Genomic DNA, 24,317 nt, shown 5'->3' with positions numbered 1-24,317 from the left:
TTTTGACTTAAATTCTATCATGTATTAAAAAATAAACCAAAAATGCCTAAGGAAATTTTCATTTGCTGTAGAGCAACCATATAAAAGGAATGTTATATGTACAAGTTTTTTTTTACAACTAAATTTAATCAAATTGATCTAATTATAATAAAAATCATTCTCAAAATGACACGCAAACATTTTCATTAATGCACAATTTAAAGAGTTTGCACTACATGTACAAGCATTTTTACATTTTTTACTATACACAAATTTTTGTTAGAGAACATACAAATTTTAAAGCATAACACCCAAATTTTTAAAGTATAGCACACAAAAATTGAAAAGTAACACAAATTTATCGATATAGCACACAAATTTTTGTTACACCAAAATTTATGTGTATATTCTTTTATTGAATTCTATTATACCATACTATATCACATGTATAAATCAAATAAAGTGAAACAACGCACACATCCCTTCATTTTCACAGCACACAAGTAATCGAAGTTAATAGCTTGGTAGCTCATATTATTTTAACAGATATCATTAAACATATTTTAGTTTATCATAGCACACAAATATTTAAACGTGGCATACATTTTTATTCATGATAACACACAAATTCACATTTATTGACTAAGATCATCATAAATAACTATAATCAAGAAAAGAAAACACAAATATTGAGTATAGAAAAATAATACAAGTAATCGAAGTTAATTGTTTGATAACTCACACTAATTTGTCAGAAATTATTAAACAAATTCTAATTTATTACAGCACACAAATATTTAAACATAGTACATATTTTTGTTCAACATAACACACAAAAGTCCACATATAGCACATAAATATTAAATATAGAAAAATAATATAAAAAGCATTGGTATCTTTCCAATTTCACTCAATAAAGGAGATACATACAATTCTTAAAAAAAAAAATTAAACAACAATAACATCAACAATAAGAAGACATTAAAAAAAAGAAGAAGAAGAAGAAGAAAGTGACAGCTGCAGCAACGGCGACGACGATGGAAAGAAGAAGATAGTGGCAGCGACAGCAGTGACAACGACGATGATGGTAACAACAACAACGATGACGATGTTAAAGGAGGAAGAGAAGGAAGAAGAAGAGCGTAACTGAAGTTTAAATTTTAATAACTTGGTTAACTTGGTTAATGAAAATACTTATACACCTAACATTTTTGTAATTTAATATTAATTAATTTAGAGGAGTGCTAGGGACAAATAACTTTTATGATTTGTAGCTATTAAGTAGTCATCAATGATTTTTTTTTAATTGTGTGAGATTTTTTTTAATGATATGGGATTACTCACTTTTTTTTAATGGTTATATACGAGTCAAAATTTAATAAAATTGCTAACTCCTAAAATTTTTCCATTAATTTACGAATATGAGTTTTAGTTGAATTTTGGGTAATTTCGTTTACACCTCTGTACCTTTTTAACACTTCTTTGTGGCAGATGCAATAATTTAAAATTTCAATGATTTGTGGCACCTTGGATCCACATGCAATAATTTAAAATTTCAATGATTTGTGACAACGTGGGTCTACATGCAATAATTTATCCCTTTTGATAATGATAATATATATAGTGGAATTTAGTAGGACCTTTTTTATTTTTCTTCTGCATGATGCCACTTTCACCCGTACTACTATTTTAGTTCTACCTGGCTGAAAAGTAGGGGTGTTCACGGTGCGATTTGGTTCGATTTTTTAGAGAAAGTCATTCGATCCAATTAATTAATTAAATTGCGATTCAGTTTAGTTCGGTTTTTTTATTAAGATCATCCGAATCAAACCAAACCAATTAAAATCGGTTTGGTTTGATTCAGTTTTTCAATCAATTCAAACAAAAACATGTCATACTATTTCATAAAGTGATAACATTAAAATTGTAGTATACAAGTACACCATAACTAACAAAAGTCTTGATCCAATAAAATTCAATGACAAAAGAAATTAAAATACGACAATTAAAGAAGTTTAAAGGTTCAATAGTCAACACAACAAAAAATAAAAACAAATTTCCAGCAATAGATAGCCATTTTTTGGTGTCCTCTCCAACAAAACAATGAAACTTCTTTAAGCAAATCAACTTGAAATCAAAAGATAGTTACATAATTAATAAGAACAATAATAATTGGAAAAAGCACTTGATCATGTCACAGGTGAATCTTCACCATCATCTCGTAGGACCCATTCTAGGGGCTACCTTATTCAAACAATGTTAAAATTCTACAACTGAAATGGTCTAATACTCCAATCAAAAAGGATCCACACACATAGACCACTACAACCTTTATTTAAAGTGCACTTGATTTTATGATTAATTTGACCAATTATTTCAAAAACAAGATTACAACATTAACCATTTTAGTTGTTAACCTGAAACTTACTTAACAGACCTATGATCAAGATATATGAAAAGCACATACGAAACCATGCAGTTAGATAGAGATGAGTTTAAGTAAATAGTTACCTTCCAATGCAATGGCGAAGTCACCATGGATAGTTCCACGCTCAGATGCCTAGGGGTTTGTTGCTCCCATCAACTTTTGGCCAGTTGCAACAATACCTTTACCCTCCCAGACATGGCAACAATAGAACCAGAGATAATGTATTAGACCAATCTATTAAAAAAAGGCTTTGTAGATAAGTCAGCACAGTGCTTTTCAGCATAAGGCTAAAAATGTGTGGAGTTTCTAAGCTAAATTGTTAGCACGTGTGTTAAGTAGTAACAAAAACAAAAGAAGTTACCTTTTCAAGTAAAATCCCTTCTTCTCAAATCTGCTAATAATCTCCCCAACCTGAAACAGAAAGTAGGTTTTTTTCAAATATTATAAGGGGAAAAAGAACAACATTGACCTACTTTATAAAATAGCTACTTTCATCAACCTAATTACTAACAATTTTAAACAATCAGTAATAAACAAATAATTAAAAAATCGGTAATAAATAACAATCATAAATGAACAATGAACAAAGAATAACAATCAACCATGAACAATGAACAACAATCATCAATTACTAGCAATTTCAAAAAATCAACAATAAAATAATAAATAACAATCAGCAATGAACAACAATCAACAATCAACAATCAAGCAACAAATATATAGAACAATAAAACTGAATACCTGGCTCGGAGGCTCCATAAACTCGACGTGGAAGAGACGGTGCTGTGGGTGCTGTCCGCGAGGGAGAAAACGGTGCTGTGGGTGGCTGGGTGTTGTCGACAATGACGCAAAAGGCTGCTATGGGTGCCGTTCGTGAGGATGCTGTCCACTGGCTGCTGCCCGCGAGTCGGCGACGGTGCTGTGGATGGTGGAGGACGACGGTGCTGGAAGGAAGGGGTTCGGCTGGGGTAGTGGGGCTTGAGGCTTGAGGTTTCTTACTTTCTTCGCTGGTAGAGAGTGATAAGCGGCGCTAGGTTTAGGTCTGTTTTGGGGCAAGGGGTTGGTTTTCTTAGAGTTTTTTTAGATAGCCGGTTCGGTTTGATTCGGTTAGAGTTTTTAGCGTCAAAATCGAAAACCGAACCGAACCGCAAAAACAGCAAAATATGATTTTTTTTTTTCAATTTTTTCGATTATCAGTTTGTTCGGTTTTTAATTTTTTCGATTCGGTTGACCAATTTTGTTCGGTCCAGATCGGTTTTGAACACCCTTACTTAAAAGTAGTGTAAATTGCATATTTATTCGTCGTATTCATACACAAGAACTACAAATTATTGCCACTATTACAATCTTTTTAATTTTAGGAACATCAGAATTTCCAGCAACACATACTTATAGTCAAATTTCTCCTTCCTGAACTTACCTCGACCTTTCTGAGTGAAAGTTTCAGGGTAATTATATTCTTCTTTTATTTTTCTTTTACAAGCACAAACACGATAAGAATTAGTAACAGATTGCTACAAATTAACGGATATTTCACTTTAGTCTTTCTCACAATTATATTGATGGTTGTGCAAGTACAAATTAAAATAGTGGGAGAAATTATAAGAAAAAAAAAAGAGAAAAAAATTGTAAAAACTTAGGTGATCTTATGATAGCTAGGAAAAAAAATATTATACAAGTTGAATCATAGATGGATTCTGAGACATAAACTTCGTCATCACTCGCTATTTTGCTGTCAGCTATGTAGCACATTAGAATATCCAAAATTCAAATATGTAAGAACTCAGATCACTTAGACAGAATGTAAATGGTAAGAAGAAGCTTACACGATCAATGAAATAGTGTATCTGTTAGGATTTGATTGAATTAGTCCCACATTGCTCAGGATAGCAAATGGAGTGGGTGGCCTAGGCTATAAATATGAGGCTAAGTTCTCCATTTGTTTTTGCACCAGTCAGAAACACTTTAAGCTTGTATCTGATTTTTCTTTTCCTCTGTACTCTTTATTAGAGAGTGTTGTGAGGTGTAGTTAGATATTTGCTTTGAGAGAGTGTGGGTGTACTGGGGTGCCGGTGAGAGAAAGAAGTCTATGTGTTGTAACAATTTTCACATAGTGATATTCTCTGGTTGTCATTTGACAACGGCCGTGGTTTTTTCTCCGGTAATTGGAGTTTCCACGTTAAATTCTTGTGTTGTGATTGTGTCTATTTTATTTCTCTGTCAAAGGTGTTTTTTCAAGGGGGAATGGTATATTATTCCCAACAGTATCCATACCAATAAAAGAAATACTGAACTAAAGCATACACCCAATGTGAGATTACAAAATGAATTTTGATACTCTTTGCCAAGTTGCAATTTGTAGTAAAAAATTCAAGTCAAAGAATGATGCTTAGCATGTACCTAAGGAAAGCAGGCATAAATTTAGTTTGGACTTGAGTCAAAAAAAGATTTGGATCCTCTAAATTTTGAATTTCATCTTAGAGAGTAAAATGTGATCTCTCACTATTTATTTCATAGGTAGGACCAAGAATAAATATGAGAAAGAAACCATTTAAGGATAAAAGATCACGCTTTACCCTCTAAAGTACAAATTCAAAATTTAGAGAATCCAAATTTTAAAAAATATAGGCATGCATATTGCCAACACATACATACAGCTTGCAATTTCAGGTACCTAACACCCAATAATTCATTTTTTTTTGTTTCCCACGGTATCCCCCAACCCGACAGGTTAAGAACTAATCCGTCGCGGATCTGAGCTCCATTTAAGGGTCTGTCGTTGGCCAATAGGTTGCTGTATGCACAAGGCGAGATTCGAACCCCCGACACTTGTTTAAGTGAACAAGTGAGCTGAACAATTGACCAATCCAAGTTGGTTCCAATAATTCATTTTTAATAAAGCGTTTCTAGGAACATACTTGTTGATAAAATCTACAATAACATGTGGCCGGTGACAAAGTTGTGCGCGTCAAGTCTTTTGATTTCATATCCACAGTGAAAAGACAGAAACCATATCACTGATTAGTGAGTTCACTGCTAAGCACTTTTTTAGTTTTAGAGAGAAAAACAAAAAGGAGGAAGATTGTTATCTTAATTTACCAGAACAAAGACTATGGTAATGAGATCAGTATATCTTTTGGGTAATCATTTTATCAAAAATAAATAGGCTAAAATGATACTTTACCAGTTTACCATGGGATCAATTAGTGAATATCGATTTTCACTTTTTGGGATAGAATTCTCTACCCTTCCACCTATCACCAACGTTCTCGAGATTTATCTTGTTAAAAATTTCTCAAAGCCACAAACTGAAAAGGATCATGTGGTATAATAACCCTATAATGCTATTTATCTAAGCATAGTCCTTAATTTCCATTCTCATTATTTATAACTTTTCGATTTAAATCTATGTGTGTAGAGAATGACTTAAAATAATTTTGAACTGGTGTTTATCAAAATAAATGGTAGTTGATGCAATGACAAATATGATTTACTTATAAATTTGTTTCTTATTTTGATATTATTCCTTGGTTTTGCTGCATAAAATGTTTTCATTATTAAATATGGTGTGGGTGCATCCTGTTGCTATTAAGGCTGGTGGTCAATTCCGTCTTAATTTGAACAGAGGGAAGCTCGATTGGAACGGATGAAAAACCGATCCTTCTTTTCGTGAAGTTTTCTTCTGGATTTTATTATTGTATCATAGGAAATGAAGTAGAGTTTACTAGATTGTTGGTTTATCTCTTATGAAGTTGTGACAAGAAAGCTGTTTCAATAATTTTGTATATTGGTATTTACGGTACATTTTTAGGTTCAAATAAATTTTTTATTTAGTTAATCTGAAACCATTTAATATATATTCCTTTCATGTTTCTGCTTGTTGTTATCTGATATTTTATCCCCACGTTAAGGTGGCTTTTTTTTAGAGGAATATTAGAGACCAACAGATTTTGTAATTTGTAACTACCAATTAGTTATTATTAATATTTTTAATGGTGTGAGATTACATTTAATAGTATAAAATTACTTATCTTTCTTTCACTAGTTAAACGCTGGTTAAATTTTAATAAAAGTGCCAGCTCCTAGACATTCTCTTTCTGTTATTATTATTTTGTACTAGTTATATTGCAGTATTTATGTTTAAATTTTTAAGACAACTATACCTTTAAAGATATTGGCTGCATAAGTGCATAGTGCATACAATGTAAATTCCAAGAAAAAGAATAAAGCAATTTAATTGAGAATTTATGACCATATTAATCGCTTATTGGGATGCATTATTTGTATATTAACCAAATGAGATGAGATAGGTACTCACAAGCACTTTAACATGGTAAGCTTAGAGATGTCATCAGCTGCCAATAGATGTTCTCAATTATTAAAAAAAGTTAAGAGTGTAAAGTATAATTTTTAATTTTTTATTATATTTTTTTATATTTATTTTTAATTCCACTTATAAAATTAATGGTAAAAAATCACACTTTACTCTTTTAATTATTAAAAAAAATTGAAAGAATCCATTTCCTAACTTGTATATCTCTAGTGAGTCCACTTGAAGACAAATTCCTCTATATATTTCATTTTAAGAATGGATTCTCTCAATTTTTTTAACAATTGAGGGAGTAAAGTAAGATCTCTCACCATTAATTTTATAGGTGGGACTAAAAATAAATATGAGAAAAAAAATAATGAAGAGTTAAAAATCAAACTTTACAGTTTACACTTTTAATTTTTTTTAACAATTGAGAAGATCAATTCCCATTCCATTTCCAAAAATATTATTATTATTTCAATCATGAATTTATATATAAATTCTATTAATAATATATTAGAATAGAGCTTAAGATAGTCTCTAGATATATTATCAGCGTATAATAAATACCTAATTCATATAATTTGAATACAATTTATCTAATTAAATTATGTTTTAATCTTTTTATTTCTAATTAAATACTTCTCAATCCTTTTAATGTGTTCTCATTATTTATCAAGTTTAATATTGATTTTTAAATATAATTAAAAATCCGTTACTATTCATTTATTATGTAATAAAAGTAATCAAATGTTACCATTATTTTTTATAGGTTTAATTATTTTGTTAGTCCTCGTAGTTTCGTGAAATTTTCAATTAGGTCCCTATATTTTTTTTCTTTTTAATTGGTCCCTGCACCAAATTTTTTTTCAATTAAGTCCCTCTTAGTAGTAATTGGCTTAATTTTATAGGGACCCAACTAAAAAAAAAAGAATTGGTACATGGACCTAAATAAAAAGAAAAAAAGGTGTAGGTATTAAGGATAGAGAGTAATAGTGTACAAGAGCTGTGTGTAAAACTGCATTGTTGTCTTTCTTTGTATTGCTGTCTTTCTCAATTAGTGACTAGTGTCCTTCTTGATAAGTATTGAGCTTTAATAGTCACTAGCCATGTATATATATAGCAAACTTGGCTTAGCAAGTGTGTGATTCTAAAATGAAATGAAACTTGATTACACTCTCATAACAAGTCTTTGTCTCTGTTTTAATTTTTCTTTTCAAACCTATCACTGCTCTTTCTCATAGAGCTGAGCTTACTATGTTCTTTTTTCTTCTTTCTCTGAATCTTTTATGGTATCAAGAGCCTATTGCTTAGTTTCAGCTCTACAATGGAAATCATCCTTTCTGATTCAACAAAGAAGACCTTCTCCCCAATTGCTGAAAAACTAAATGAAGATAACTATTCTACATGGAGATACCTTGCAATTCTCACTATTGAGAGTCTTGGTCTTGAAAGTCATCTCGATCCCTCAAAGATCCCTGAGCAGTTTACAACTGATGCTACCAAGAAAACAAGAACAGAATCTGAAGAATACAAAACCTGGCGCCAGAGAGATAGAACCCTCACAACGTGGCTCGTTGCTTCCATGACTAATTGCTTCAAGAACAAAGTGATTCACCTCTCAAGATTTTCTGAAGTATGGGCAAAGATTGATGATTACTTTCAGGCAGCCTCTTCTGCTCGTGTTCAAAGTCTCAAGAGTCAATTGAGATTGTGCAAGAAAACAGGTTCCGCTGCTGATTACTTGTCCAAAATTAGAAGAATTGTTGATGCTCTATTTGCTGTGGGATATGAAGTGCCAGAAGATGATCATCTTCAGGCTATTATTGAGGGTCTTTCTGAAGAATATACAGTGTATATTTCTTCCGTAACAGCAAAGAGAGGATCTTTTAGGATTGTAGAGGCTGAAGCATTTTTGCTTTTCCATGAAGAAATGCTTGAACGCTTCAAGAAACCAACCTCTGGTATGCCTATAGTCCATTATGTGCAGAACCCTTCTCCAAATTTTGATCCCAACAGAGGTAATACTTTTAGAAGAGGACGTGGAGGCAGAAATAATAGAGGAGGAGGCAGATTTGGATACAACAACAATAACACAAGAATGCAGTGTCAACTATGTGGAAGGATGGGTCATGTGGTATGGAACTGCTATCATAGGTTTGATCATTCTTTCAACCCTAATTCTGGAAACCCTAACTCATCTTCTCAGCCTCCCTACCTTAATGCTCAACCTCCACCACCCCCTTCCAGTTTCCATCAACCAACTGCATATCTCACAGGCTCTTCCTCCTCCATAAGTGATGCTGCCTGGCTTGCAGATTCTGGTGCGAGCCATCACTTGACCCCCGATCCATCCAATTTGCTAACTTCCACTGCGACCAACAATGACTCCGATCAAGTGTATGTAGGTAATGGGTCAGGTATTGCCATTCAAAACTATGGTTCTTCAATTTTGCATGATCCATATGTTAATGTAACTTTTCGATTACAAAATTTACTCCATGTACCCCAAATTTCCCAAAATCTGCTTAGCGTTTCTAGGTTTGCAGCTGATAATGGTGTCTTTTTTGAATTCTGGCTTGATTTCTGCTTTATTCGTGATCAGGCTACCAGGAAATTTCTCCTACAGGACATAGCTAGGAATGGGATCTATTCCTTTCACAATCTCAGAGTTCCTAGGCATGCTTCTGAGAAATCTGCTTTGTCTTACAACTCTACCTATTCTCATAAACCTTTTAGTAATAATCATCCTTCTATTTCAATACAATGTAATTCAGATAGGATTAGCAATCAAGAAACCAATCCTCCTAATTTTTGTGCTTTTAACAGTTCTTGTAATCAGAATAGTAATAATACAATCTTGTGGCATAAAAGACTTGGCCACTGTGCAATGAAAACAGTTCATATAGTAATGAATCAGTGTTCTATTCCTATCTCTAATTCTGGATCATCTTTACAATATATGTGTGAAATTTGTCCATTGGCTAAAATGCATAGACTTCACTTTAATAAAACTCAAACTACATATCATCAACCATTAGAATGTGTTTTTGCTGATCTTTGGGGACCTACCCCGGTTAATTCCAGAAATGGATTTAGATACTATGCATGCTTTGTTGATGGTTTTTCTAAATTTACAGTTATCTTCTTGCTTGAAAATAAATCTCAATCTTTACTAGCTTTTCAAAACTATAAAAGACTTATGGAAAAACAGACAGGACATCAGATTAAGGCTTTACAAACTGATAAAGGAGGTGAATTTTTATCCACAGCATTTGTTGATTTTCTTAACACTCAGGGCATTCATCATAGACAGTCGTGTCCCTACACACATCACCAACAAGGAAGTGTGGAAAGGAAGCACAGACATATCACAGAAATGGGACTGTCCCTTCTTGCTTCTGCATCTCTTCCCTTCCAATTTTGGGAAGATGCATTTGTAACCTCTGTCTATATCATAAATAGATTGCCTACACAAGTTTTAGACAATAAGAGTCCTTATGAAATTTTATTCCATCAAAAACCAGATTTTGCCTTCTTTAAAGTTTTTGGATGTGCTTGTTTTCCTTATTTAAGACCTTATAATAGACATAAATTTGATTATAAGTCTGACTTATGCCTCTTTCTTGGATATGATTCTACCCACAAAGGTTACAAATGTATGAATAAGAATGGTAAGATATATCTTGCAAGACATGTAACTTTTATTGAGAATTTGTTTCCTTATCAATCTATGTTTTGTGATTCCTCAATTCAATCTGCTATAGAGACTGTTGCAGATTCTGCAGAATTGACAAAATTTGTAATTGATCATCCTTCATCACTTCCACTCTCTACACAGCAACCTTCTCCAACTTCTCATCTTCCATTAGCATCACCTAATCCTTCCACTACTCTTGCTCAGCCTGCTCCTCAACCCTTACCAACTCAAACTCCATCACACCATCCCACACCCATTTCTATCACTGACCCTGAGACAAATTTACCTCCCATTATACCTTTAAATACTCATTCTATGATCACCAGATCAAAGGCAGGCATCCGTAAACCTAAGGCATTTGTCACACAAACCACTGATCTTATACACCATACCCCAACTACTGTCAATCAAGCCCTTAACTGTCCACATTGGAAATAGGCAATGGATGCAGAGATACAAGCATTACAGCGATGTCAGACTTGGATTCTCACTGAACCACCACTAAACTCAACCATTATAGGAAGCAAATAGGTCTTTGCTATCAAAAAGAATCAAAATGGTGAGATACTCAGGTATAAAGCAAGGTTGGTAGGTAAAGGTTTTCATCAAAAGGAGGGGATAGACTACGAGCAAATCTATTCTCCAGTTATTAGACCAACCACAGTGAGAGTTATTCTAACTATTGCAATTTCCTTAGATTGGTCATTAAGACAATTTGACTTTGATAATGCTTTTTTGAATGGCAGATTGGAAGAGAATGTCTTTATGGCCCAACCACAAGGATATGTTAGTACCAATAGTCATTTAGTTTGCAAACTAAATAAAGCAATCTATGGCTTGAAACAAGCTCCTAGAGCTTGGTTCAAGACATTAGAAGATACCTTGTTCCAATTTGGTTTTAAGAATACAAAATCAGACATTTCATTGTTCATCAAACATAATCATTCACATGTAATCTATTTATTAGTATATGTAGATGACATTATTGTAACGGGCAATAATTCAAAAGAAATTGAACTATTGATATCTCAATTGAATAGAGTTTTTCCGTTGAAAGATCTTGGTAGGTTTAACTATTTCTTAGGCTTAGAGGCAACTTATCTCCCTCATGGTGACATGATGCTCTCTCAGGCCAGATACACAAGAGAGTTGCTTCTAAAGGCAGGAATGGAGAATTCTAAACCATTACCTACACCAATGGCTACATATGTCAAACTCTTCTCCAATGATTCAGAACCGTTTGAAAATCCAACACAATATAGGTCTATAGTGGGTGCACTGCAGTATCTCACTATGACAAGGCCTGATATCACATTTGCTGTTAATCGTGTGTCCCAATTTGTGCACGGTCCAACTTTGCTACATTGGAAAAGTGTAAAAAGGATCCTCAGATACTTGCAAGGTACGTTGGATCATGGGATTGTGTTCACGAAAGCCGCTGATCTTCGAATTTTCTCGTTTGCAGATGCAGATTGGGGAGGGAATTTGGAGGATAGAAAGTCTATCTCTGGATTCTGTGTATATCTTGGGAACAACCCTATATCTTGGAAGAGCAACAAACAAACTAAAGTGAGTAGAAGTAGCACAGAGGCAGAATACAGGGCTATGTGTGCAGCTCAAACAGAAATTATGTCCATACAACAACTTCTACAAGAGCTTTGGATACCTCAAACCATGGTGCCTACTATCTATTGTGATAATCAGAGTGCGTGTCTTCTTACTGCAAATCCTATACTTCATAGCAGATGTAAGCATCTGGAGCTAGATCTGCATTTTCTAAGGGACCTAGTTAACCAGAAATCTCTTTATATTGTGCATATTCCCTCTTCTGATCAGATTGCAGATTGCTTAACAAAACCACTGTCACAACACCTATTTGATAGGTATAAGCGCAAACTGAGAGTATTTCAGAACCCATACCTAAGTTTGAGGGGGGATATTAAGGATAGAGAATAATAGTGTACAAGAGCTGTGTGTAAAACTGCATTGTTGTCTTTCTTTGTATTACTGTCTTTCTCAATTAGTGACCAGTGTCCTTCTTGATAAGTATTGAGCTTTAATAGTCACTAGCCATGTATATATATAGCAAACTTGGCTTAGCAAGTTTGTGATTCTAAAATGAAATGAAACTTGATTACACTCTCATAACAAGTCTTTGTCTCTGTTTTAATTTTTCTTTTCAAACCTATCACTGCTCTTTCTCATAGAGCTGAGCTTACTATGTTCTTTTTTCTTCTTTCTCTGAATCTTTTCGTAGGGACCCAATTAAAAAAAAATCTTGGTGCAGGGACTCAATTAAAAGAAAAAAAAGCATAGGGACCTAATTGAAAATTTTGCGAAACTATAAGGACCAGCAGAGTAATTAAACCTTTTTTATATCTTACTATATATATCACGGTGAGTTCTATGGTGCCTTTGTTATGGTGCCTAAATTGTCTAACTTTTCTTTTAAAGTAAAAAATAAAATGTTTAAAGTAAAAAGTAAATTATATAAAATTTATTAAATATTATTTATTTATCTTTTTTAGTAACTTAGGTACAAAGTGATAGGCACCATAGCATTCACCATATATCACATCAGTTTAAGTGGTTAATTGACACAATTTATTTATTATTTGTCTAATTAAATTATTTTTTAATTATTTTACTTTTAATTGAATTGTTTTTTATTTCTTTTACTTCAAAGATAACATAATTGTTTATTACGTAAGGAATTACTACTGAAATGATAATTAATTAAGAAACGAAAACCTCTCTTTGAATATTCAACACAAATGATAAAGCATCCTTACTTCAAGACTAGAGGTTCATAACCTCTCCAAACATCTCACTCTCCTCTTTGTTTGATTGTTGACTCATTCATTTTTCTGTGTTTATTTTTTTTTATCTCTCTCTCTTAGATAAAAGCTATAGGTATAAAAGCTTTATCTAGACCTTGTGATTTATAAAGTAAGAAAAGACTAATTATACATGCATATTTTATTAATTTGGTTTGCTTTGGTTATCTATTTTTTTATTTTTACAAAGTTTAATGATGTATTAACCCATTTATTTATGATAATTTGGATCATGTAGAATTGTAGAAATTAGAAGAATATTAACAACAACAATCACACAAACAAGAGAATAGGTACTCTATTTGATTGATTGATGGTGTAATGTCTATAGTGATGATTCTCTACAATATTAATTTTGCTATTTTTCAATCTATTGTCTATCTTAATCAGTCTCTTTTTTATTTATAAATTATAAGCAATAACTATCTGAAATTTTAATAGTATTTATATCGATAATTATCTTTATGACCATGTCCAAGGAATAGTATCGGTACAGTATATGAAATTTGGGTGTTTATTACTACAATTTATCAGATGATGAGAATTAAGCTAAGCTAATATAATTATAATTGTGATTGGATTTGGTATCTAAAAGATATATAGGGTGACCAAAGCTTACAGGAAATACATTGTTGAAGGAAATTTTGGCTAAAATGGGATAGTTCATCATCAAGACATTCTTGGAGTAGCGTTTTATTATCGGGTGTATCTAAACTTTGTAAAAAGGCACTTGGTGTATTGTACTGGTTGCATGTATTTGCAAGTTTTGTATTTTTATTGTATTTTTCTTTGATTCTGTTTTAGTTTATTGGAATGTATTAAATTTGTCATTTGATTTCTTTGGGACTTATTGGTCAGCTAATTAATTTGTGCTTTTAAATTACAATGAGAGTTATTAAGATAAAAACTATTATTTCAAGAAGAGATACTATTAGCATAAGTGAATTGCTCTACTTGTAGCTATGACCTATGGGTTCTTGATTTTGATTAAGATAGTAATTTATTTGGGATATTTAATTAATGGTATTAGTCTTTTTAGTTTGTATTACATTATTGTTATACTATCTCTCTTTCAATTCATTTATAAGATGTTAAGATAACTATAATTTACAAAAAGTTTATTTCCATTTTTATTTATTTCAGTATACCAATTTTTTTCATCGTTGTTATGTTATATACTGTGATACTATAATTTGTTCTCAAATAATATTTCTTTTCCTTGTACTACATAATTATTAAGAATTACGGTATTAAAATAATACATAAATTAGTCGCGCGAGTCTTAGTCTAGTTTCTAATTAAACGGTTACTAGTTTTCTAATTTATGTTGATGAATGATAAAATTACAAGGATGAGATTCTTAGAACGCCATCATAAGAGATACACTACACCTTCTCACATGTATGCAATTGGGCACATGGATCTCCTTGCCAGTTTCTGATACGCTTATAGAGTTATAAGAATGGAAGGAGCAAGCTTTAAGTTTAGACAAAATAACAAGTGTTTATTCATATTGATAATATAGTTCCTATGGACATAATAGGTATATATAGAGCAAACAAATTTACACCATAAATAAATAGTGAGGAGAGAAAAAAAAAATATATCCAAACACTCATAGACCTATGCAAAGTACTCTGCTACAAGAAACCTCAGCCTTCAAAGGTTAACTGTCTCATGGTAGATACAATCATCTTCTCATCTAAACATAAGAAAATCGGTCTAAAAACAGGTAACATTATAAAAAGGATAATACAATTATACAATGTAAAATTTGGACTGGATTTCTATTAGTTATCAAATTCAAGGGAGACATTGATAGCCGGACAAATTTGAAAAAGATATAATAAAAATGAACTCTATTCACTGATCCTCTCCACCAAATCAGCCACACAATGAGCATTTCAATGACTTTTACTTAACACAAAAAAGCGAAACCTCAGACACAGAAGTTTGTTTTTCGGCTTCCATTGAAACAGCAGAATGAGACGAGACATAGCACGTATATATGGATGATCCACTTTGATGTTCCATTTGTGAGTTCAGCCATAGATCAATTGAAGTTACTCTGGTTGAATATAAGGTTAGCCTGGTGAAATCCAAGAGTACTGTAACATCAACAAATAATTCATACAATAAGTATAATGTCACTTTCGATATAGTTAACAAATAACACATCACTTATCCACAAAGTCTTGAGTGTCTGAATTAAACATCATGCTTGGGCATTAAAAATTACAAATTATAGACTTGAAAGACACCTGAATATATATACATTTGGAAAACATATAATAACTTTTGGAGAGAATGAAACAAGTACGAGGAATGATGGAAATTATAATTAATGCATAACATGGACACAAAAAGCTATAGACTGTACGTAACCTTGATTATTTGCTTTCTTTGCAGCAGAAGCAAATTCTTTAAGTTGCTCCATTCATAAACCTGAACAAAGCAAGGTAGGATTATAAGGTCAATAAAAGTGTACAGACAGCACAAGAGGTAGTAGCATCGCAAGACATGGACAATGCAAACTTACCTCAGTGCACCCAAATTCTCACGTTGCCTCAACCATGTGTTAATGTTGACTCTTCAATCTTCCCTATTTATTGAAAACCAACATTTCATTTCTTTTAAAACTCACAAACTATATGACACCCTATGACTATGAGTATATCAGAGATTGTTGATAATGACATACAGAAGTATATTGGGATACTAACATTTGGTTTTTGCATAAAAAAGGTAAGCCTTTTTCTTGCTAATTGGAAATTGGAATGACTTTTCACAAATATAGCAAACTTATATATATTTCATGAAGTACGTACCCAACTGTATGCCTCTGACCGCTCTCATTGCACATTCATTTGTGTAAAATCAGAATCAATCGTAATTGGAATCAACTCTGTCCGGGACTGAAATAAACCATACAAATACTGTAAGCAATAAAGAAGCCATCATGAAAAAAGTGTACTTTTTGTTCTTTACTAAGCATCTAATTTGTTATCCTTAAAAAATTGGCACCCACATAAGAACAAATTATTTAAAAACTAAACTTGTAGTGAAACGGGTACCTACAGAGAAATGGCTAAGAATGAAAAGATAATAAAATTGTGTTGGTTTATTAATTAACAAGGGAATGAAAATGGGTGATGCAAAAAGTTAGCATTGTAATTGGAGAGCACTGAGTTTAGGGAAGATCAGAGCAAAAACACTTACAGTCGTAGAAAGTATCAAAACGAATCCGTGGGTATTTCATCTTTTCCAGCTTACGAGTCAAAGGCGGACTTGACTATGCAAACCCTTTGATGTTATCCACCTCGCTAGTTTCTCGCATCCCTTGACTTGAAGAGTTTTCAAACTCGCCGGGAGGCACTCGTCAGCAAAACAATCAATTTCCGGGCAATCGTTTATACGCAGATACACCAGGTGGGGCGCAGCCAACCCTAGTGCGGGCAAGGATACTAGTCTGGGGCAGTGTAAGATGCATAAATGACGGAGACCTGGAAGAGCCTGTGGCACCTCAACACATTTCATGCTTGGACATTCATTAATTATCAATTTCTCAAGATTTGGAAGGGGCCCCAATTGAAACGACGACAGTGAACCACACCCCTGTACATGTATCTTCGTTAGTGAAGCCGGCAAATAATATGCTGAAATTGATATCAGCGAGTGACAGTTCAAGATTTGCAGAGCTTCCACACGTAGCGATTGCAGGTGGGGGACCCACTCCAATACGGGTTGCGCCAGCTGGGTTTCTGAAATCTCCAACATGCGTTTCGGCCTAGATTTGCCAAAACATAATTGTTGAATCTTGGGAGCCCTCGGCAGCGAACATACAAGCTCTGAACATTTAAAAATGTGAAGTTCCTCCAGAGCAGGAAGGTGAGCGGGCAGATCTCCACTTAACACAGGACAGTTTCTTATTGAAAGGATTCTAAGCTCAGGAAAACCATCAAACTCATCAGGAAAATGCCACTCCCGCCAATGAGCCATCTTCTCAATTTTCAGAGTTTCAAGACATTTGAAAGGTGTCTCCTGCTCAAATGATCCACTATTGTTGTAAAACGCCAAATCAATTTTCTCCAACCCATCAAGTTCAGAAAACTCCAGATGCTGTAAAGAGGGTAACTGTCCCAGTGAAGGAAGCTTACAACAATTCTTACAACGCTGCAGACTCAATTTGGTCATACTGGAGTAGCGAGAAAGGCCTAACCAATCTGGGAATGTTTCGCCCCGATAACCCTCAATTGATAACTCTTTCAAGTTTTCATGGGGTTGTAACTCCTCAAGTATATGCCTTTCAGTTTCGACATCCATGTAACCTCCTGTAAACCAATACAATTTCAAAGTGTTGATGTGCCTCTTGTTACCCATCTTTGCCTCCAAAGCTTCATCACTATTCTTGACGTTCTCCAAGTTGAGAATGTCAAATGAGCCGTCAAGATTGTCCAGTGTTCCCAATTCTCTTATTCCATTCTCTTCATGCTCGCCGATGATATAATAACTTAGGAAGTTTAGATGCTTTAGCTTGCTCATTTTCTTCGGCATCTCTTTCAGACGAGGAACACCTCGAATATCAAGATGTTGTAGGTTCACAAGATCTTGCATGCAGCTGGGAAGCATCTCTAACTCATAACAATCCCTCAATATCAAAGTTTGGAGATTGTATAATTTACATATTGACTCTGGCAATGTCACAATACGTGCTTCAGACAGATTTAAATAACGCAAATAAATCAATTCACCTATTGATTCAGGCAATGACTTTATACGAAATGACAAAACTCTCAATTGTTGTTGTAAGAGCCAAGGAATGCTTTTAACATCAATTGATTCAAGATATTCATACCAAGTAAAATCTAAAGCTGTTCTCAAGTGTACTGCTCTCTTACAGGCCTCTCCAAATGACTTGTACGTGTTGATAGTGATATCCGAAGATCCTGAAGAAAAGGACAAATGACGAATTTTGCTATCTATCCCCTGTAGATTCTTAAATCCCTCGAGTTTGAAATAGAATTTCCCAGCAAAGAACGTTGCTAGATCATGCATGAGATCATGCATTACAAATAAACCTCTCTTAGTACTAGAAGGTTGAAAAAATGACCTTGCAACTAATTCATCAAAATCTTCACAACCAATATTTTTTAATGTCTTGTCTTTCTTTGGTTGTAAGAGATCTTCTCCCATCCATAACAAAATTAAATTGTCTTTCTCAAATTCATAATCTTGAGGATATAATGAACAATAAACAAAACACCGCTTCAAATGTGAAGGGAGATAATGATAACTGACTCTTAATGCTGAAACAATTTTACTGTTGGAGAGTTCCCAAATTTTACTATCAAGTACATTCTTCCAATCCCTTTCATTATAGTTGTTGCGCAATAAACCCCCAAGTGTCTTCACAGCCAAAGGTAACTGCTTACACTTTTCAACAATTTTTCTACCAATTATTTCTAGATTTGTATATTGTTTAAAATTAGTAGAAACAGATGAATGCTTCAAAAACAACAACCAACAATCTTCCTTCGACAATAAATTTAGTCGATAATGTAGATTATTTGGTGCAAACACAGAAGCAACCTTTTCATCACGGGTTGTTAGGAGAATCTTACTCCCATTATTCCCACACCGAAAAGGTTTTAGGAAATCCTCCCACAGCCACATGTTCGGTTGATCATGCCAGACATCATCTAAAACAACCAAGAAGGTCTTTTCTGTCAATTTTCCCTTCAGATTAGTCTGAAGTAAATCAAAATTATCCTGGTCACAGGGAGAAGAATCTATTGCCCCTATTATTGTCCTTGTAAGACGAACAAGGTCAGGATTTTCAGCAACACACACCCATACTCTAGTGTCAAATTTTTCCTTGACTTTGGCATCATTGTAAACCAATTGAGCCAAAGTAGTTTTTCCTATCCCGCCCATACCCACAATGGGAATCACAGTCACATGTGATTCAGCATCACAGGTATCATCTAACAGCAATTTGATTATGTTCTCCTTGTCTTTGTCCCGACCAAATATGTCAGGACTATCGAGAGACGTGGATGGAAGTCTCCATGATGTGTCCAACTTGGCACTCTTGTTCAGACCAAGTTTATCTTTTCGTTCAACAAGAGACTCTAGTGTGCTTTCAATGACATTGACACCACTATCTTCAATACATGAATCAACATAGTGAGACCAGGAAGAAGAGTTACCTTGATCCCTTGGAGTGGCAGTGGCAGCTTTAGTGGCGAGTTCATCGAGCAAGTCATCAGCCATATAGAGAGCATCTTGGAGATCAACAAGCCACTTCTTCACTCTATCGTTATCGAACTGCTTCAGCTCAGCATCATCAAGCACAGGTTCAACATCACACAGATAATCATCCGACTTTTGAAGGGACTTCCGAGCAGAGTAGTCATCTTTGAGGATAGAGTCACCTTCAAGTATTGAAGACAGCTTCTTTGAAATAGCATCAACAAAAGAAGAGAGATAAGGTCCACGTTCATGTTTTGCAGCCATGATTTAAAATCAGGTGCCGCAGATGATGAGAAAAGAATGAAAGGGGTTGAGGGAAGTTGTTGTAGCTAGATTGATATAATGTATTCAGGTCTCTGGGTTTTCTCAAGCACAAAGGATCTCAAGTATATGCGTTTTGCAGTGAACTATGAATGTTCTTTGCTTAGCATTATATACTTGTATAGTGCTGAAACATGTGCAATAATTAATTAATTAATTTATAACATGATAAGCATATTCGTATATACCTAAATAATTGTTATTTGTTTATGTATAACACAACAAAACCAACCTCAACCCCGCATTAAAAAAGTTACATGTGAACAAATCAAATCCAATTAAAAATCCATTTTAATTTTTTATGCGTCATTTTATAAAGTTTCACTTTCATATTATCAATCTTAATTCTCACACATAATAATATAGAATTGTTTCTTTTAAAGATTTATCATTTTATCAGTCTGGAAAAAGAATATTGATATATTGAAATAGTTTAGTATAGATAAAATACTTGAGCTGAATTTATAAATTAAATGTGCTAACCGAGGTTAATTCGCTTGGTTAGACAATAAGTAACTTTTATCTTTTTTTCTTAGCTTTGACACTCAAATTTTATAAACTAATTAAACTAAAATACTAACTGAGGTTAATTCACTTGGTTAGAGTAAGTAATTTTGTCTGCTTTTTCTCAGATTTTAGACTCAAATTCCATTGTGTTAAAAGACCGAAAAATTTTTATTTGCTGATCAACGGCAACCAGCTACTAGAAAGTTTTGACTTTCGTTTCTTCGACAATAGTTGTGTTCACACCTATTTATTTTTTTAACATTTCTTTGAAAGGTGCTTCATGATAAATTAAGAACACCTTACAGATAGTCACCCAAAAAAAATAAAGTAAAAAACCACTTGCAAATAAAATAGCAACTTAAAATTTTAAGGATTTGTGACACCTTGGCTCAACATAAAAGAATTTAAAATCCTTCCAAGACAAAGAAATGCTAATGGTGTCTCCTTAGATTTCTAATTTAATGCTAATGGTATGTTCTAGTGATTTGAGTTTGTTGCGTCAGGGATTAGCCTAGGAAAAATTTTCCTTTGCTGAAGGGCAACTAGTTGTTGGAAATAGAATATTAATATTAATTAATATACGAATCTATTAAAGAATTTTACCTTTTTTTGTTAGTGTTGAGCCTAGTTTAATTTTGGGTTAAGTTATGATGATAAATATTGTTTTGGGTTGAAAGCTCAATATTGTTTAATGTGTGTTTTATTGTGGCAAGCCCATTAATTCTCTCACAGCCAAACAATGCTACTTGTTTATTCCTTTGATGTTCCAAGTAAATGCACAAGCCCAATACTTCATCCTTATTACACCGTTCAGCAAAAATGAAAGGCTATGCATTTGGCAAAAGAAAAAGGGCAGCTGTCTACATCACAAGTAAAACAAGACAGCTGGAAAACAAAGAAAGCAACAACACACAAGGACAATGCCACTACACAAAAGACATCAGCAAATCAAAATGCAGAAGATCATTAGCAAGTTTGGAAGAGCAAAACAAAAATGCAGAGCTATGGACAGCAGTTGAAATGGCTCAAAAATGGAAGTGCTTTGCATGCCAAAGAAGATAGTAGCTCCAAGGACAACAGAGGTGGGTGGAGCAGCTCCTCCAACAAGCAGCGTTAGTGGAGCAGAATGGAAAAAGGACAGCTTGCTAGTTGTGTCAGCTCAAACGGACAGCAAGAACAAGCAAGAGGATGAAGCTACAATGAAGTCAAGTGGAAGATATTTAACAAGCTTCACTCCACCATTTCAAGTTAAGAAAGAGAGAGTACATACTCAGAGCACCATCTCTAAAACAGAGCTGAAATATCTTTCTTCTACTCAAGCTTAATTCTGATCTTTGTGTTATGGCTGTCTTGCGTTGTTTTCTGTTTTGAGAAAAGGCAATTATGTGAGGTTCAAAAGCCAAGAGAGAAAAGGCAAGAGTGATGCAAAATAGCCACAGTTTTCTTATGTAATTTGAGTGTATGAACTAGGTTTAGTTCCCCTTGCCAAGTTGGGTTAGCACTTGGTGAGAATTGAATCTGTGTAAATTCCCCTTCCAAGTTGGGTTAGCACTTTGGGGTTGCTAAGCTTTGGTATAGAAAGCTTGGGGTAGGTACTAGTTGAATTAGGGAGTAATTCAATAGTATTGGTGTATGTAATCTGAAGATTATAGTAAAAATTCTACAATGGTTTGTGGTGGAGACTAGATGTAGGATTCATGGCACTGAGAATCCGAACCAGGATACATGCTGGCCCCTTTCTCCTCTTCTCTGCTCTTTTAATGTTCTGCGTATAAGATAATTTCAAATAATTTCCTGCAACTTAAGCTTCCACTGCAACAGAGTTTGAAACTCTAAATTTTAAGCTAACTTGATTCAACCCCCCTTCTCAAGTTCATCTAGAACCATCAGTTAGGAAATTTTATTCGGAGGAATTTTCACTCGATGATTGTATTTGAATGTAGGTCGAAGAAGTTAATACAAGTTATGATTCAAATAAATGTGATAAACTGATAATGAAAGTTTAGATAAAAAATTCGATGACAGGCTTATCTTTTTAGAAGTTTTGGTTGAAACCTTTCGAATATTCTTTTTGTGGTTGTTTGTGTTGTACTGTGACTTCAAATTTTCTTTTTGGGGCCTTTTTTTTTGAGCCCTCAGTAGTCTGGAGAATTTTTATTGAAGAATTTTTAATCTCATCTAAGATGCGATTATATTGAGAATAATACTTAGTCCACCATTCCACAAAAGATTTAGTAACAAATAAACTACGCACGTAAAGAAGACGGGAGTAGTTATTTCAGTGTTGATGATTGACGGCGAGACAGTTCTCGATGTTTTTCTTCGATTTGAATTTGATATGACAAAGAGCTTTGTCATTTCGAGGAATAGGTGAAGGGATAGCTCGAGAGAAGCCCATCTGTCTAGCAATATAGTAGGAGACATAAAGGGTTACCTTGAACTGTTCTTTCTTATATTGAGGTAATCCAATCGGAAATACCTGAACAGCAAGGAGATTTGTCCAAGTTGTGTTGGCCACTTCATTTTCTTCATCATCGGATGGAAAGAAAAGACATTCGAACCTTGCTGGTCCACAATTTCGACGTAGAAATGGAGTGAACATCAAATTATTGTTGTTGAAGCTCTTGCAGGAGTGAAGGAGAGAGAAGACAGTCCAAAATAAGTCTTCAATGGAATTGGTATTTTCAAAATTTGGTTGAAAAGGGGCCAATTGAAACCCTTCAATATGTTATTTTTCTGAAGCATTACTCCCATCTTGCTTCATGTATTTTTCGAAAACAACATTCAAATAGAGTTGTAAAAGCCAGAGAGGACCACCTACACTTACTGATGAATTATTTCGAAGACCATCAACTAAATGTCCCAATTCATCGTACAAATTCCCTAGAATCAATTTGGCTAAGTTGAATTTGTAGCCTTCATGCAATAGGGCAGCTAAAGGGAGAAATAACTTTTGCATTTGAATGCTTCTTGAATAGAAAACGATGGCATTCAACCAGTAATACAGGAACGCCACACTCTCTTCATCAGTCACGGGGTCGTCTCCATGTCCCATATGGTGACTGATGAAATCGCTATAAAAGTTCTTTTGGGCTATCTTATAGGTTCGATCTGGATGCATATCACATGTTACTTCGGGGAAGTTTGTTGGGAGGCCAGTAATGACGGCCACGTCGAGTAGTGTGGGCCCTACCATTCCACAGGAAAGGTGAAAGTTATTAGTTGGTTTGTTCCAAAAACATGCAGCTGCTCCAATCATTTAGTGGTGTGTGGTAGGTGAGAAATGAAAAAGATGGAGAAGATCATGAATGCCTAGTGCCTTCCAGGCATGACTCTTTGTGGTTTCGAGACGTCGATACTAAGCTCAAAAATCAGCTCCTCGAGGGGTGACTTTAGGATTATTTCTGAAGGATTTTTTGGGGTCGATAAAAGAGGCAATGAAAAGATCTTGTTTGATGAGTAAATCTTCAGCCGCAGCATTAGGAAAGAAATCGAATTTCTTGCTGGCACGCTCCAAAGTCTGAATAGGGCCAACGAAGCAGCACGTTTCATCATCAACAATGAAAGGGATAAGAATCATCTTGTTAATAGGCAAAAGTTGAGGATCTTCAATGATTTCGTCATTAAATTGGCTCAATACTTGCAGATTTGGTTGTTTAAAGGTTTTGGTTGCAAGTCCTTTGTCTTCATCTTGGTCAATGGGGTTTGTTGGAAAGAAGAAGAAGCCATTGATGGATGTGAGTAAGGTTTATTGGTGTTTGAGTTGGTTGCAGAAGGTGAAATTGTGTGGGAGAGTTCAGAGATGATAGTTTTAAAGAATGATGGTTTTTGAAAGGAAGGATATTGAAAGATAGAAAGTTAATGGTGAATGATGATGGAAATTCAATTCAGTAAAATAAAAAAGGTGTTCTGCGGTTTTATATGTTGAAGTTTATACTTTGAAATTGGGTAACTTCTTGAAGAAGGTAAAGGGGTGGAAAG

General features: G+C 34.1%; 1 protein-coding gene and 1 long non-coding RNA gene across 6 annotated transcripts in view; one reads left to right on the top strand and one right to left on the bottom strand.

Annotated features, from left to right (window-relative positions):
- The window catches only part of LOC107616513 (putative disease resistance RPP13-like protein 1), a 26,826-nt gene extending 6,895 nt beyond the window's left edge, over nt 1-19,931 (bottom strand). The window contains exons 1-5 of one of the 5 annotated variants that reach the window (XM_016318459.2): nt 16,476-19,931; nt 16,085-16,171; nt 15,796-15,858; nt 15,642-15,701; nt 14,850-15,364 (exon numbers count right to left, since the gene is read on the bottom strand). In XM_016318459.2, the coding sequence (XP_016173945.1) occupies nt 16,533-19,772 (3,240 nt within the window). In that variant the 5' untranslated portion in view covers nt 19,773-19,931 and the 3' untranslated portion in view covers nt 14,850-15,364; nt 15,642-15,701; nt 15,796-15,858; nt 16,085-16,171; nt 16,476-16,532. Of the gene's footprint in view, nt 1-14,849; nt 15,365-15,641; nt 15,702-15,795; nt 15,859-16,084; nt 16,172-16,475 lie in introns of those variants that run through there. The other 4 variants (XM_021112263.1, XM_021112262.1, XM_016318460.2 and 1 more) reach the window with 4 other exon arrangements.
- LOC110267121 lies at nt 5,096-18,817 on the top strand. Its single transcript, XR_002354468.1, has 3 exons — nt 5,096-5,238; nt 5,517-5,522; nt 18,807-18,817. It is a non-coding gene; the product is annotated as an uncharacterized LOC110267121 (long non-coding RNA).

The sequence above is a fragment of the Arachis ipaensis genome, chromosome B09, assembly GCF_000816755.2.
Source record: "Arachis ipaensis cultivar K30076 chromosome B09, Araip1.1, whole genome shotgun sequence".
In the NCBI taxonomy this organism is placed as follows: Eukaryota; Viridiplantae; Streptophyta; class Magnoliopsida; order Fabales; family Fabaceae; genus Arachis; species Arachis ipaensis.
This window is presented reverse-complemented; position numbering and strand designations above follow the sequence as displayed.